This window comes from Hetaerina americana, unplaced genomic scaffold, assembly GCF_022747635.1.
Source record: "Hetaerina americana unplaced genomic scaffold, ioHetAmer1.1.p SCAF_1, whole genome shotgun sequence".
Taxonomy (NCBI): Eukaryota; Metazoa; Arthropoda; class Insecta; order Odonata; family Calopterygidae; genus Hetaerina; species Hetaerina americana.
In genome coordinates, this window is record NW_027286069.1 from 100,227,027 (window position 1) to 100,237,813 (window position 10,787).

At 37.3% G+C, this 10,787-nt stretch overlaps 1 protein-coding gene and 1 non-coding gene across 2 annotated transcripts; both read left to right on the forward strand.

Annotated features, from left to right (window-relative positions):
- The first annotated feature begins 485 nt into the window (after positions 1-485).
- Positions 486-3,511, forward strand: zuc (Mitochondrial cardiolipin hydrolase zuc). The gene is made up of 3 exons (XM_071583831.1): positions 486-731; positions 798-982; positions 1,237-3,511. The coding sequence occupies exons 1-3, from the start codon at positions 490-492 to the stop codon at positions 1,449-1,451; spliced, it is 642 nt and encodes a 213-aa protein (XP_071439932.1). The 5' UTR covers positions 486-489; the 3' UTR covers positions 1,452-3,511.
- Positions 3,512-9,437: 5,926 nt separating this feature from the next.
- Positions 9,438-9,510, forward strand: TRNAT-CGU (transfer RNA threonine (anticodon CGU)). The gene has a single exon. It is a non-coding gene; the product is annotated as a tRNA-Thr (tRNA).
- The last annotated feature ends 1,277 nt before the right edge of the window (positions 9,511-10,787 follow it).

The window sequence follows — 10,787 nt, forward strand, 5'->3', positions numbered from 1 at the left end:
ATTACTTCTACCAATAATATTCTATCAGTTGCTTGATCTATGTTAACTGTGCTTCTTCCTTGCTCCTACCTTTTTGTTCAAGTACCTAGATTATATAAGCAGAAAATGTGTAACTATTGGCATTTTCTTCTCATAAGCAGAAAAATATATTTATTGGTATCAATATTAGGTGGTCTATTCACTATTAAACTCACCTTCGGGGTGGTGTCTGTGGGCAGGTAATATCATGCATAAAATAATTGCCTAATTTTAACTACTAAAGGCATTACCATGATTGTTTTTTTTTAAACTAATGATATTTAAAAAAATAATTTGAACAAAACTCATTGTTCATATGTGACTGGTTTTCAATGAAATCGCGGAAAAGACAATTCGAAAAATAGAGCAAAATTCATTTTGAACATATTTAAAATTCCGCCAAAACTTGGTAACTTTAATTTGTCTTTTCCACCCTCATTTGTTATTATAAATAAAAACCGCTAAGCGAAAATGTCGTATTTTGACTTAAGTAATTCAAAATTGAAAATTATAGCTGCTATAACTTTGACTGCCGTTGGGTCAGAAATCTTGTATTATGCGTTAAAGAAATTCAGAAGAATTCCAAAGGCAGAGGTGGAAAATGAAGTCCTATTTTTCCCAGATAAAGGAATCGCATGCCCAGCCTACTTTGAACGGAAATCAGGATGCAATCAGAGTGTTTGCTCATATATTCACGAAGTGACGAATTTGAGGTAATATATATGGCATTAAAATAACATATTTTATATGACAGAGAACTAAAATAATTTTATTCCCAGGCGTGTTATCATTCGCTTGAGGGAGGCGAAGAAAACTTTGGACGTCTGTATTTTCATTCTAACTTGTCAAGAAATAGGCCAAGAAATTGTTAATTTGAAAAGAAATGGTGTGAAAATACGTGTAATTGTTGACTATGAGATGGCGAACTCCACTGGTTCACGCATTGAGTTATTTCGAAGACATGGTAGGTTTCGGTACATAGGAATGAAATGACTTAAGCACTGCTGTATTGGGCACTTGAATTTTTCTCCTGCTAATTAAATTATTGAACATTCATTTTTTATCATTTTAATTTATCATATATTATCATTCTGTAGGTGATCCCTTTAAGTAGTCATTAGATTTCTGCATCCGGTTATACATTTTATAAAAATATGAACCTTTGGATTTGTACAATAAGTGACTATTACTAAACTCTCTTTATTGATTTATATCCAGGAATACCGATTAGGACAAAAAAGGTACTTCAGCTAATGCATCATAAGTTTGCAATTATTGATGGCGAGTGTCTTATCTGTGGTTCTTTCAACTGGACGATGCAAGCTGTTACTGCAAATTGGGAAAATGTTATTATAACGTCTGAGCCTGGACTTGTTCAGCCATTTGCCATAGAGTTCCAGAGACTGTGGGATGAGTTTTCATGTTTGACGTAGTACAAAGTCAGCGTCTTTGTTTCAAAGCTATTTATTCTTTTGTTATCATTGTTATATTTTATAAATGTATCTCACTCACGTGCCATTTTCAAGGAAGGAGCTCCACAATCAACTGATGGCATATTTGTTCAGGTTTTAACACTGCTTGCGCCACCCATAATACACATTTTTTCACTTTCATTACGATTTTATAATAACTCCAAATCTAGTATAATTTCAATAATTTGAAGAAAGAGAGTTTACTGTAATTGATATAATCTTCCTGTAAAGTCCCACCTGTATCTGTTTTCCTGTTAAATATTTGAGAAAGTTTAATGCATGTTTATTTGTTGGAAAGGATTTTAGTAATTGTCAAAGTAAATGCAACTGCAAAATCAAGGACATTGCAGTTTTCTGTATGGACAGAGTATTCTGATGCCTAGTAATACACTGTTATGAAAAACATTGCTGTTTTATCTAATAATGTGATAATAATGGATGGTCATTAAAGCATTTGTAGTATGCATTGTCATCACAGATGACCATGCTGTTTAGAGCTAAAGGTTTTTTTATGAGAGCAAATTATTTTGCTATCTAGATGATAACGTATCACTTCTTAAATGCTAATGAATCTGGTCTTCAAGTGAGTTACCAGCTAGGGAAATTATGCTGCCGAATCTTTGATACATATTTGTCTAATGCAATGAAGTCGGTGATTAATGAAGCGCAGATACTTGCTAAATTTTGACTGAAAAAATCATTAAAATAATTCACATAGGCAAAATAGCCACAGGAGCAGTTTTTTTTGTATTTAATAATTAATAATTATGTATTGATTATATCTTTTCCCTTGAGATTTGAAATGAAATTTCCAAAACTTATCAGTGAATTTGTTTTGGGCAAATAAAGGTCATATAGTCATTTAATTTTCTGAACATTCTTTATTTTCATTTTTTATTTCCAGTCAACTAAAAGATACTTTATGCTTCTTATTGGACTTGAATTTTTTTGTGCGCTTGTCTTGGGGACTTAAATCATGAAAATAAAAAAATGAATGTTTGGAGAAAGAGTATTTTGCCTTTTCCAATGACAATTAATGAATTTCTTTTATATGAAGTTGACAGGAGGTCTATAGAAGTGAGAAATTATAACTGACCTCACCCCTGTTCATTGATGACTACCTGAATACCATTTAAAACTCGTGTGTGTGAACCAAATTTTACATAAGGCAAAGTTGATCACTAGCAGCAGAAATATATGTTTAGAAGTTGGCTCAAGTTTATTGAACTTGTGAATGAGTTTTCTTGTATGGATCTCTTATATGGACATGACTTTGTTGGCACAATGTTAAATCAAACATTATAGTATTTATATTGAAAAATGGCGTGATGGATTCAATGCAAATCATTTTGACTACCATTACAACCATAAGCCCTGTTACCAGATGCCAGAAGTGTGGTTTTAGGTACTTGTAGACATGTGTCATTTACTCTGAAATGAAGATGTTATTGTTGTATCTTTTCTAATCAACCCACTTGTTATACATTAGTTTGGTAGCATGAAACAATTGCCATTTTCATGCGATGTACTTCTGTGGCAATATCATTATTGCTCTCTCACACCTTTCACTTAAGCATTGAAAGATGCATTTAATTACATATGGGGGTATTAGATCACTCCTTTATGAAGCTGTGATTTATAGATTGTAGGTTTAATTGTTGATGATGCTGTTGATGAATTTCTTATTAATTGATTACTTGTAATTCCTTATACAGTACAAAATTTGTTTTGATTTTTACTGTTACAATTGGCAACATGAGACTGGTGTTTATATTTTACATTTTTAGCGTGCCTGAGTGTTTTAAGACTTTTTTGTGATTTAGAAAGTATATTTTCACTTGTGATGTTCCTGTATTATGTATGAATGTATCTATTTATGCATCATGCCTCTTGAATAGTTTATTTCTCTGCTTTGAATATTGTCAAGCTGAAAACTTTCCTGTATTATGAGTTTCTTTGACGCATGGCATAAATTATATTATGTGATTATTTAATTGATTCATAGAAACATTTTGTAAATTACCAAGTGATATTTTCAATTAAATAATAAATTAATATCATTCAATAATGTCAATTCATTATTTATTGTCAACTTGCACCAAATGATAAAATAATGTGTAGTGTTTATTAAGGTGCCTTAACATTGTGTTGGGGTATTTAAGTGCAATTCCTCATAAAAGAGTAAGGTAGGTGTAGCAATGTTCAATCAAGTAAAAAAGTCCACGGAAGATATCCTCCTCACAACATGTTTTTATGCATAGGTGCAACGGTGCATTTAGGAGAGAGTAGGTATCAATATCAAATGAGACCTGTACATCCATTGCCATATTTACCACTTTCCTTCCGCAAAAAACAGGCCCAGCCTTTTGTGAATCATGCTGATTTTCAATGTAAGGATCATGTATCTGCCTGTATTTCTATTTGTCCAATTAAAGAAAAGGCATTACTGAATGTTGCGTATAATCTCAAAAATAAACAATCTACTGGAAGTGATGATATTCTAGTCATGGTTATTAAAAAATGTATCAATGTAATTTGCAAACCATTTGTTCACGAGTCTCGTGTAATAAATGAGTCTTTCACAAAGGGAGAGTACCCAGATCTGCTTAAAATATCTAAAATTAAGCCTCTGTTTAAAAAGGGGGATAGGGAGAATGTTAGGAATTATCAGCCAATATTGCTGCTGCCTAATTTCTCAAAAGTCATTGAAAATTTTATGGAAGAAAGACATCTCTTTTATGAAAAAGTTTAAAATTCAGCACAACATGGTTTCTCAGAGGAAAGAAGCACCAGATCTGCTTCAATTTGTTGTTTCATCAATAAAATTGTGACAGGCTTACATAATAACGAATGCACTGTTGGAATCTTTAATGAGCTCTCTCAAGCCTTTGTCTGTGTAAACCACCCTTTGTTCTTGGAAAAATTAGAACACTGTAGAATAAGGTGAATAGCAAACAATGGTTTAAATCCTATTTCAAAAACAGAAAGCAGGTAGTGGAGGTTAAAGGTACCTACTCCAACAATAAACGAAGCAGTTATTTTTCCACTACAGAATCATTAAACTTAGGTGTGCCGCAAGGAACTATACTAGGTCCCATACTGGTCTTAATTCATATAAATGATTTAACAACCTCTGTAAAGATTGACGAAATAATTCTTTATGCAGATGACACTAATTTAATACCAAGTAGCAAGAACAACTCATTGCTGGAGTATAGTGCTAATTAACTCCCTAGCACTCTTAGGAGACTGCTTCACAAAAAATGAGGTGACAGTAAATTTTGAAAAAACAATGTACAATTTAAGAAGGAAAAGAAACCCCTGAAACGGATCTTTATATCACAGATAATCTTCTGAATAAATTTAGCAGTACCAAGTATTCAGGTTTAATAATTAATTAAAGCTTAAACTGGAATGAACACATTAGACACCTATGCAATAAATTTTCCAGAATTTCCAATGCCCTAAGAAACTTAGCAAAGGATCAAGCAGTTTTAAAAATGTCCTACATTGGTGATTTCCTATCTCGAATGTGTTATGGAATTATCTTTTGGGACTCTGCTACAGGTGTTAACAAGGTGTTTATCGTGCAAAATTGAGTTTTTAGAAAAATGGCCAAAATTCCAAAATGGGAATCATGTATACCATATTTCATTAATCTTGAAGTCTTACCTGTAACATATTTGTACATATATCATGTATGTGTGTTTGTTCGAGAAAACTTGTGTCTATTTAAAAAAAATGAGGGTTTCCATTGGCATGCCACAAGATAAAGTAAGAACGTGCATGTAATACAACAGTCGTTTTCTCTATTTCAAAAAGGACCCCTTTATGTTGGCATTAAAATTTGTAAACATTCACCAGTAGGGATTAAAGATAGCTACTCATTCGAGATGTTTAAATTAAGATAAAAATCTTTTTTAATCAAGAGTTGTTTTTATGACCTGAATGCCTTTTGCATCAGGACATGTCAAGCTGTTATCATTTAATTTTTATAATAACCATATATGTATACATTTTTCTGTATTTTATATGCCTTATCTATATTTTACCATTGTGAAATAAAGAGATGAAATAATAAAGAAATAAATATATTTAACTAAATAGCTGTGTGCTTTGCCAAGGAATGGAAACTGCTGGCAAGTCATTTTTTCTTTTTAAAATTTCAGTAGTGCATAAACTTCCACTACTTTCCTGTTAATTATCCAGTAAGCTTTGAGCCAAATTGCTGAATTATAACATTAACTTAGTACTTTGGGGTCTCAAGTTTATCAGCCAATAATATTTCTATATTTTATATTAAAGATATGAAAATAAGGTCCCATGATGATTTACCTATGTACGAGATAAATAATACTGGAGATGGTTGATGATTAGTGTTATTAATAAATTGGAGTTCTGGGTAAAGTTTAGAGATTTTATTAGTGTTACCTGGGAGAAAGAATAACAGCGAAAGGATATGTGTATGGTTAAAATTCTTCAAAGTACTGTCCTTGGGCTTCAATTCATTTTTCCAGCGACTCTGCCATGACTGGTACGCACCCTGGAAGGCGTCTTTGGGGACCTCTCGCGAGGTCTTCACCATGGCTGATTGGATCTCTTCTATGAACGAAAAATGGGTTCCTTTCAGGGCTGTCTTAATCCGAGGGAACAAAAAAACTTCAACTGGGGCAACGTCAGGACTATAGGGGGGTGAGGCAGCGTTAGCACCTGGTGTTTGGCCAAGAACTCGCGGACTTGTAGCTCGTTGTGGCAAGGCGCGTTGTCGTGATGGAGTTGCCAGGTAGCGGAGATATCTTTTCTCCTCCTGATGACCCTTTTTTGGAGTCTTTCCAGCATATCCACGTAGTAGGCAGCGTTAACTGTCTGTCCTTGCGGAACAAAGTCCTTAAGGACCATTCCTTTACTCTCGAAAAAGACAATGAGCATTGTTTTCACTTTTGATTTGCTTATTCTTGCCCTTTTGAGCTTGGGCGGTGAGCCACTTAGAGCTTTGGCGTTTTGTTTCTGGGCCTTATTAAAAAAACCCAGGTTTCATCACCAGTGATGAAGTTGTCCAAATAATCAGGTTCATTTTCAATATATTGCAATAGTTTACTTGAAATTTCCGCTCGGTTGGTCTTTTGGTCGTCTGCCAACACCTTGGGCACGAGTTTGGCGCATAATTTCCTCATCGCTAAATCTTCGGTAACAATGCGAAACACAACAACAGTAGACGAGAAGTTCAGTTCATTGGCAACCAGCTTGATACTCAATCCACGGTCAAGGTCCAACAATTGTCGAACACGAGCCACATTGTTGTCGGTTTTGCTGGTTGACGACCGCCCAGAGCGTTGTTCGTCGTGAACCTCTTCCCGGCCCTCCTTAAAGACCTTTAACCACCTCAAAACTTGTGAGTAGGACAGAGCAGAGTACCCGTAAGCCTCACGAATTTTTTGATAGTCTCCTTCAGAGATTATTTTCAGTTCTGCACAAAACGTAGTAATCGCGTAACGTTACTTGATCGTCGATTCCATTTTTTTCGTGAACCGGTCGGCGCGCTGAGGTTTACAATAACTGATGTCCTGCCGCTTTTACAGCTTGAAGAGAAATAAGAAGAGATTCGCGGCAAAGCTTAGGGGCCCCCACCTACTTCAAGGGGTTCGATCCCACTACGAATAAAAAGAGCGGCGCGGGAAATTCAATTGCCTGACTTTTGGAAAGCATCCTGTATAATTCCCGATTGCTTATCATTTACGGTTTCGCCGCACGAAAAGGAGAAGAGCCGAATAAGAACCGATGAACAAGGCGGCAGAGGAGCTGAGGGAGTGAGGATGAGGAAGACAAGAAGTTCTAGATAAGGATGAACGTGGAAGGATCAAAGATGTAATCTGCCGATATCATGAGAGTGGGATGAAGGGCTGAGAGGCAGAAGATGGCGCATGAGATTGACGGAATAGGGGTTGAAGCTGGGGGTGTTGGATTCAAGATGACGCATGGAATGATCCGGTTGTGCGGCCTGACGTCGCGGATTGATTGGTGGAGGGGAGGGGGGTGGGTCGCGAGACGCCGGAAATACGTCCAAACTGACGTTATCACAACATAGCCATTGTCATTTACGACATGTTTGCTCTCTATGCGACGCTCATCAGCTCGCTTGGGGTCTCATATTTCCCTGCTACCAGCAAGAGATTCAAGAGATACTATGTATGAGGCATCGAACAGTGATTTGGCTCCTGAGAGCATACCCTGGGCTCCGTCCACAAAGTGTTGGTCTGTTAGCGTTACTTCCACTCTCCGAGTACTTATACGGGAATTCAACGGTAACAATCGTAATCCACACTTCAGACACATCAATTCAGACGACTGAAGATTGCACTTCTTCAGGTGGTTAAGTGGTGTCCTGGGGATACTTTTAGTTCCGACTGATTTATAAAATGTGTACAGGATTGAAAACAATACTTCATATTACCTGTGATCAAGACAAGAGGTGGTTATTGACTTTCAAATTGATTACCAATCGTCAATGATTTCCTGCAAGTACTTCTAAATGCATTGATTTGGCTTTTTATTGACCCTAACTGCGTATGGCAAGCTCAAGTCGTTTCGTCTTTCAATCGAGCTCTAAGAATAGACAGGGAAATATTATGGGGTGCAACATTATAATTTTTCCTCGGGTATCGAAACATCCAACATTTCTCCATAATATATCGGTGTTTCGTGAATATTCCCACGATAGAAATAATGGTACTTTTGTGAACAAGATAGGGAATACTTTCTTCGTCTTGTAACTAGACTACGTTTTACGTCAATGGAGTACTTGCAAATAATTGATAACTTACTGAATAGTAAACCACCTTCCGCACTTGACGACCGATTTCTCGCAAAGCACTCGAATTGGTTCAAAAACAATAAATTAATTTAAATTTTTCGCATTATTTCAAGATTTAATTGTAAATATTGCTCCGGGTGAAGATCAAACTCAAGACCTTACATTCATGAGACTTACGTGCGCTGCCTACTGCGCTACCGAGGTTTACAGGGAGCTACAATATATTTGGAGAATATGAAATCCCATGAAGCACTGATTAAATATCAACTCCAGGTGGTGGAAAATAAGATCTTTTTTGTGATATTCGTCACCGGTGATATCCAGTCACAGAATAAGACCAAAATGGCTGTTAAAACTACTTCCCGTCGACCACATAATTCCACCCGCTAAGGTTACGATTATGCTGTCTGGCAATGTGCTTTTACTTTCATAGGCCACTCGAAGTACATACGATGCACATCCTTCCCGCGTAAGTCGTCACCTGCTCCCTTACATGGTGTATACATTCTTGTGCTCCGAAAACCTTCCCTGGCCACAGTACATGTCAAATCCAGTTTCGTGGTCCATATCCAGATTTCTGGTTTATGTTTAAGGAAATGTAGCGTATTATAATTCACCCAAAAATTCTAGTACAATTTTATCCAAATTTACTCCATAATTCCCAAGCAGATTTGCCGTTAGGGTCGAAAAAATGTTGTTTTTTACGATGAAGATTGAAGTAAGAGTATTGTGGTAAAAACTTGGATGAGATATCAGAGGCTTGATAATTAAGGAGTTTGCCATAAACCCGGGTTCGAATCCTGGAGATGGCAGATATTTTTCAGTGGTATCCCGATCCCTACTTGAGGTGCTTTGTGGGGAGCACTTCGAGTGAGTACGCCATCCGTCAGATGGAACGTTAAACTGCGGACACCTTGGCGCCTTTCGTTAAGAGCAGGCTAGTGCCGACGCCGGGTTTCTCTCCACTCTTCCTTTCCTATCCATCCCTAATGGCGCAAATGTCGGTCACCTCCCACAAAAAACTACTAAATAGTCAGCCATAAGTTTTCATACAATTAACCTCGCCAATTTATTTACTTAGCACTAACAAAGACGATTCATTGGGTTCAGTTTCTCTTCTGTTTTATCCATAATGTGCCTCGGTAGCGCAGTAGGCAGCGCGTAAGTCTCGTAATCTTAAGGTCGTGAGTTCAATCCTCACCCGGGGCAGTTTTTTCACTCCTTTCTCGTAGTAGTAGTAGTTTTTAAGGGGAGGCGACCGACAGCTAAGGTCATTTGCGCCATAGGGGATGGACAGGAAAGGATGAAGGGTGGAGAGAAACCCGGCGTCGGCATTAGCCTGCTCTTTACGAAAGGCGCCAAGGGGTCCGCAGTTTAACGTCCCATCCGACGGACGGCGTACTCACTCAAAGTGCCCTCCACAAAGCACCTCAAGTAGGGATCGAGATACCTCTGAAAAATATTCAACACCGCCGGGATTTGAACCCGCGCCCTCAGGGTGGGAAGCCAGTACGTTAGCCCCCGCACCATCTCGATCCCCTCCTTTCTCGTGCAACTTTTAAAATATATAGTTTAGTGCATTTGATGCAATTCATCTTCTACCGATAACTTAAACGTGAAATATAGGATAAATTCCGTAAACGTTTTAAATGATACACATCAACTTTACCACTAATTTAAAGCTCTTTTTCATTGCATGTCGAAACATGTTCTCCTTAAATTATACTGCTAATTTTGATGTATTTCCCACAGCTCTCCCTTGTGACGACACTTTGGTTTATTCCAAATCATCGCCGTCTCAACCCCATGTGATTTGTTTTTTACTTGTTTAACAATAAGCTGCAACAGCGTAAAAAAATGTTAATATAGTTTCATACGATCGGTAAAGTGACCCACTTTGATTAATGAAATTGTTATTTACCATTAGCATATCGCAAATGATCGACTAAGATTATGAATAAGTTACGGCTATTTCCCAATAAATTTAATCGTTGTCGAGTGAGAAAGGTATGAAGTACACAATCTTACATCAAGTGCGGCCATATTTAAATTAAATGCCTTAGTTATGTTTAATATTCGATCATGTCACATCAACCGGTCTAGACCATTACAGGGGCGGTAAATAACACCTGATGGAGAGACATTAATCAACCCGAAGTTGATTTGATAGGTGAGGGTAGAGCTCATGACTTAGTACTAAGCCCGGCAACATGCGGAATTCACACACCAGGGTGGGGGCCAGATCCTTCCCCTACGCCGCCTATGGTTTCCCAAGGAGTTCTAGTAGCCGAAAAATCACACAGCCTGGTTGGAACTGAGGATGCCTAGAGGTGCTAACTAGAATCGAAACCGGCCCCTGAGGTTAAATATCCCAGCTCCCCATCCACCGGACCACCACGACCCTAGGCGATGACGATTTTCTTTATTTTCCATTCTTCCGCCTTAATTTCTACTATATGTGCCCTAGTGACATCGAACGCGTGGTA

Bases quoted from the DNA above. Each gene is read 5' to 3' on its own strand.
- zuc (XM_071583831.1), top strand. From the start codon at position 490: ATGTCGTATTTTGACTTAAGTAATTCAAAATTGAAAATTATAGCTGCT. The intron at 732-797 runs GTAATATATATG...TTTTATTCCCAG, and splicing joins CACGAAGTGACGAATTTGAG to GCGTGTTATCATTCGCTTGA. The intron at 983-1,236 runs GTAGGTTTCGGT...ATTTATATCCAG, and splicing joins TGAGTTATTTCGAAGACATG to GAATACCGATTAGGACAAAA.